At 35.9% G+C, this 5,733-nt stretch overlaps 1 protein-coding gene across 1 annotated transcript; it reads right to left on the bottom strand.

Moving 5' to 3' along the window:
- Window positions 1–3,234: 3,234 nt before the first annotated feature.
- On the bottom strand, window positions 3,235–5,160 carry LOC129948928 (CDK5RAP3-like protein). The gene is made up of 4 exons (XM_056060077.1): window positions 5,025–5,160; window positions 4,787–4,961; window positions 3,922–4,719; window positions 3,235–3,860 (listed from the first exon to the last, which is right to left on the bottom strand). Exons 1-4 carry the CDS (start codon window positions 5,028–5,030, stop codon window positions 3,319–3,321), a joined length of 1,521 nt encoding a protein of 506 aa, XP_055916052.1. The 5' UTR covers window positions 5,031–5,160; the 3' UTR covers window positions 3,235–3,318.
- Between the last annotated feature and the right edge of the window lie 573 nt (window positions 5,161–5,733).

Raw genomic sequence — 5,733 nt, 5'->3', positions numbered from 1 at the left:
TTGATTTTTTTCATTTGCATGTTTAATTTAAGAATTTTAGCAAAATTTGTTTTCGCCAAAAATTCTATTATTGACAAAAAAAATCCAATTAAATCCCATTGGTCAACCAAACGAGAACGGCTCATCGTCCCATGCTACTTAATTGAATCATCAATTGGAAGAAGGACCATTTTAACCATTCTAAGATGTTTGTAATATAGATACAAGCTTGGTAGACTACGATGGGATGAATATTTAGCTCGCATGAGTGAAGAAAAACCACCCCGGGAAGTACTTCATTGTACATTTTATGGTAGGGAACAGCGTGGCAGGCCATGCTAACGCTATAGAGATAGTGTAGACCAAGACACCACAAGCAACTAGATGGCGTCGGATTGAAAATAAATAAATTGGGTGCCTCCGTTGAGAACAAGGGCCAAAAATTACTGTTTGCGAGTAATGTATGTTGGCAAAAATAGAAGGGACCTACAGTTTTAAACCGAGTCCGAACGGCTAATTTGAGAATGCACCTTTCATGACAGGCATTAGTCTTAAAGGATTTGTCAATTCTTCGCATGGAACCCAAGACCTCTAGCATGACAGTCCTACGCACTAACCATCACACCACGGGTTTTACGATGGCGTCATTTTTGTTTCGCCAACTTTTCGGTAGCCAGATAGAGCATTGTTTTTTTTTGATAATCCGTTTAGTTGTCCCGAAATTGCACAAGCGCTTCAAAATTATAGTTTCTTGTGCTACCCCTATTACAATTGGCGAGTCGAATGAATAAACGTGTGAACTGTGAGTGTGAGAAATTGGTATTACCGTTGGCGAATTGAGAACCGTTGATTCGACTTAAATGTCATTACTTTTTCGAAGTTTGGTCTCACTCTATTGTCATTATCGAATGTTCGTTGATTTGAACTTCATTCGAGTTATTTTTTGAAAAGATCGAATCTTATGTAAAAGAAATGTCGGAAAATAAAACAATGTAACATATGTTAATTTAATTTCTTTTATAAAATAACATGAATCAATGCATTTTTATTCAGCTGCAAGATAACTAATAAAAATCAGTACGAAAAGAAGTCGAACATAATCTAGCGAGAGGTGTTTGCTACAACCCTCAACTCACTTTGGCCACCTACTTGCTGGAGTAGGAAAAGAATGGCACAAGGTAATGTGAATTTGAAAAAAACTTACTAAATAAAACTTTTATTTAATCAACAGGTTTGGCTGGATTGTAAGCTTAAAATCAAAAGAAAACTTTCGATGAATAAAGCCGAAGTGGTGGCAACTGGTGGGGGTAAATACTCTCAAGTTTCCTTAACACCTTTGGAACAAGCTGTGGATGAACTGCTTCGACTTAGCAAGCTGTAAGTCCAGAAAGTATGTGCTTTGGTTCATCTAGCCAAATTTCTGAGGACTTAATTATCGGCTTACATGAGATTGAAGTGCTCAATGAAAAAGACCCTGGTGAAGCCGATAAACAACAATCATCACCGCCCCACCACCCGCAAAGAAAACAACCACAATGAATAAAAATTCTGAAATAGAACGGCTTAGCTTGATACAAGGCCAAACTGCAAGACAGACAAATTTAGTAAAAATCAAAAAAGCAAAAGTTAAGTTTTCTGTTCGACATCGCCAGATATTCCAGAAAAAGTTAAGAAATTCAAAGAGAAAAGCTTGCTGTATTAAAAGCAGAAGAAAAAATGAAAGAAAAAGAAAATTTTGATAAAAACCGTCGTCATGTAATTTTATTAAATATGAAAATTATCAATTGATGAACACAACAGTTTTTTTTTTGAAATTTAATGAGTTGACGTTTATTTATGTATGCCTGTTATTTATTTGTTTGTGTGGTAGCACTGAATTTGGAACTCGAATTGTAAAGTTCGCCCACCGTAGTGCGTCGAATGTTCGCTAATGAAAACCTCTCACGTCGAACGTTCGATTTGCCAACCATAATAGAGGTATAAAATAACAATGAAGAATCGTACCTAAAAGTCTTTAAGTCATAACACTTTTGAATGGCTAGCCACATAAACGATTCATTTTTTGGACTTAGCGTACACATGTTTTATTAAAAAAAACGTTAATTGGATTTTTTTCCAAAAATATATTTGTTTGGTATAACGTTATATTATAAATATAATATTCAAATTTAATTCAAGTCTCTAGCGTAATTGGTTCGTGAGATATATTGGGTTAACCTACATTTTCACCTTTTTTGAAATTGCTTTTGTAAAAAAATCACCGATGCAATTTTTTGGGAGTCTTCTCTGCATCTTTATGCATTATTATCTGTTAATTAATTTGAAGGCGATATCTCTACTGGTTGTTGAGGAATGGGTGACGAAAAAAACTTGGCGAACGTACGTACACACACATCTCTCTAAAAAAAAGGCAGGTTCAGACTACATTAGGCCTAAGGCACTTGAAAGTTAGACAAGTTTCTAGTATATGATTGGCCAGCTGCCAACAAATTACCCTCCAGTTAAAGCTATTTTAATGGAAAATCGACTGGAAAGTAAGTCAAGAAAAATCTCTTTAACTATCAAGTGACGTCGACTTATGTCACAATGACAATTGATCGTGTTTTTCATTCAACTGAAAGCTGAACTTTATTACTCTACGATTTATTTATTTTCTGCACAGCTTAAATCAATGTATTCTGTAAAAGGGTTCCTTGTCAATTTCAAAAAGAAGAAACTAATATTTCCTTACAATACAAAATAGAAATCGTGATGGACTTGTACCTTGCCTGAGGAGTGATTTGTAGACAATAATTTTGTTAGTACTTTTTCTACTATGAACTTAAAGTAGAGGTTTGCGAAGTAAAGTTCTGAATTTGCAAAACTAATTAGTTGCCTTGGTCAAAATTTACTTTCAAAGAAAAAAGTTGATTGCAAAAAAAGTCCCTTATGTTGCCTGAAGCTGTTTAGTCTTTTATTTCGATTCTAGGGACCTTGAAACATTGAGAAATGTCAAAATTGTCAATTCGACCGATTACAATAACTTGATAAAAGCATATCATGGTGCTCACAAATGTCCCATTAAATGTTGACGTGGGAACTCTGCACTAGGCTTTCAAGGACTATTACAAAGAAATGACGACAGTTCATCATCTTGCCTAAGCCTTTTTGATAAAATTCCCATGCCCTATTACCTAATACCTATTTTTGTTTGTTTGCAAGAAGAAATATAATGGGAATAGTCGAATAATTTCTGCGTTAAATAATCAGCAGTGGTTGTTTTGTGTAAATAAAATGTATTTGACTTTCGACTAAAATATCGATCTAACATAAAATATAAAACAAATAGCAATACCAATTTCAATTGGTATTCAATCCCCCCATCAAATTGACCACACGATTTTTGTAACGCTTTGAAATTTCCTTTTCAATTTTGTCTTGTAGAATTTTAGTTTGTTCGATAAGTTTATCCTGGACTGGAATCAGTTCTACACTTTCTTTCAATAGTTCCTCGGACTTTATTTTAAGAGCCTCCTGATTCGCACGAACCTTCTCGACAGCCACCATTTTTTGCTTAAGTTTCGATGCCAGAATTTCGGCACATTTAGGCGAGTGCTTAAGCTGGAAGAGCTGTTGTGTATTTTCGTCTTCAACCTCAGCTAGAATGTCGTTGACACTGTCAGCCATTTTTTTAACACTCGCTGCGTCATGGGTGGATAAGGATTCCATCATTGAATATAACATATTGCTGGCGTCATCCTCCTGACTGAGTTCAATTAGACGTCGTTCAACAAATGCTTGCAATTCGTAGAGTTCGTTTCGGAATCTTTCACGATAGTTTGGGGAATCCAGCAGGGTGTATGCCTCATCACCTTTGGCAGTTCCTCCATCTACACCAACACCTGGAATTAACATTGTTTATGGCACCATATTCAAAAGAAATTATATTGAATGTTGTCTTACCTTCAATGACCATGCCATATTCTTCGATAGGAACATCGAAGTCAATCTCTTTTTCATCCGCGGGCGTACTTTCTATACCCCAATCGATGTCACCACCTGATTCTGCAGGTGTATCGATCTGCAAGTCCCCAAAGTCAATCATCTCCCCTGATATGGTTGAGGAGTCTCCGTTGTCATCATTCCCAAAATCAATTTCATTATCACCGACAGGTGATTCTTCTTCGACCAGATTTAAGATAATTGGATTCTCCTCCACAATCAACGGCGCCTCTTTATGCACATAATGGTAGACTGTTGTGTTTCCGAATTGCATGAGATGTCTGAGAATGGGAAGACACTTTTCGTTTTTGGAAAAACTAGCATACATATCCACTGCTTCCTGCAGTGTTCCGATGTTTCTAAGTGAGTGTGTATAGATTTCAGGAAGTTTCTGCAAGGATTCAGTGATCTCCCGTCGCAAACTTATTCCCTTCAATCCCAACTGCTGAAGAATCGACGAATGTTCATTTAAAAGTGAGGTTTCCTGTTTTGACAGCACCTTAACGCGCTTTAACGCGTCCTCACTTTGTTGTTCCAGTCTGGTTATGTGCTTCTTAGCAGCAGGAATTTCATAGTTGATGTTCCGCACATACATTTGAGCGATTTCACCAAGATAGATGTTTTCTTTCTCATACAATCGAATTATTTCTTGCCAATCCTTCATCCTTTGACTGCCATAGCTCCCAAAGAGACTTTTTGTGTCTTTCTCAGTTTGTTTGAGAATCTCAACAATTTCCTTACAATGGTAGTAGTTTATGTCTAAAAGATCAATTAGAAACAGATTCTGTAAAAAGTGAAGAACTTAAAGAACCAAAGGTAAGCTTACGTGCACCAGAAAGCAAAGCAATAAGTTGGTCATTCGAAGGCATATCCTGTAGGGCATTGCTGATTTTTTCGCGGATATCTTTGATGTAGGGTTGAATGTTTCTTGGAACTATTCGACGACTGACCAGCCAGTCTTGTAGCTTCAAAGTGTGAATATCGATAGGAATATCGGCTTCCTGAGAAATTATTTACAAACAGTTTTGTCACTTAGTTATGGGAGGATGTTTTGAATTACTTACATTCATTCTGGCAGCCTGTTAATTGCTGTTTTCTTTAAAAAATAAAGCGGATTATTTTTGTTGTCCACGTAGCAAAGCAAGACTTTAGAACATGATGTATTTTATTTTAGTTGTTTTCTACGTCTTTCACTTTTTGACAGGTGAATATTGAATTATAATTATTTATTATGGCTAATTCACAATGGAATTTTCAATAAATCAAACCAGTTCAGGAAAATGGGATCGCAGATTTTGTTCCGCCAAGAAACAAACCGAATTGAGACATCTTGCTCTGGGATACCTATTCTGTTTGAGATTGATTGGATCTAATTTTCCGAAGAATGTCCTATCTTTGATGTATTAAGGTCTATAGTTTAGTAGTTGAGAATATTAAACTGTGTGGGCAATTACCTTTTTTAACAAGCCTCTACCACGTAAAATGGATTTGGCATTATTATAATCTGTAGATGATTTTACGTAAATTACTTTATTAATATGACTTCAGACATATGTTCGCTTCGGCAACAGATACAAAGTAAGTTAATTCGATCAATCTAATTTCTTACTACTTTTTCCAATGAATCTGTCAGAATGACGTCGATGGTAATTTGTTTATTATTATTTATTTATCGGCATAACCAACGACATCAAACCATACAACAGTAAACGTGATACATTGGCTGCGTTCAATCGCAGACAGATGGGGTATCTGGATACCTTTTTGTAAGTG

This window comes from Eupeodes corollae, chromosome 3 (genome assembly GCF_945859685.1).
Source record: "Eupeodes corollae chromosome 3, idEupCoro1.1, whole genome shotgun sequence".
Lineage (NCBI taxonomy): Eukaryota > Metazoa > Arthropoda > Insecta > Diptera > Syrphidae > Eupeodes > Eupeodes corollae.
Note: the sequence above shows the minus strand (reverse complement) of the source record. Positions and strands in the feature narration are given on the sequence as shown.

Bases quoted from the DNA above. Each gene is read 5' to 3' on its own strand.
- LOC129948928 (XM_056060077.1), bottom strand. The intron at 4,720-4,786 runs GTAAGCTTACCT...TTGATCTTTTAG, and splicing joins TGCTTTGCTTTCTGGTGCAC to ACATAAACTACTACCATTGT. The intron at 3,861-3,921 runs GTAAGACAACAT...TGTTAATTCCAG, and splicing joins ATATGGCATGGTCATTGAAG to GTGTTGGTGTAGATGGAGGA.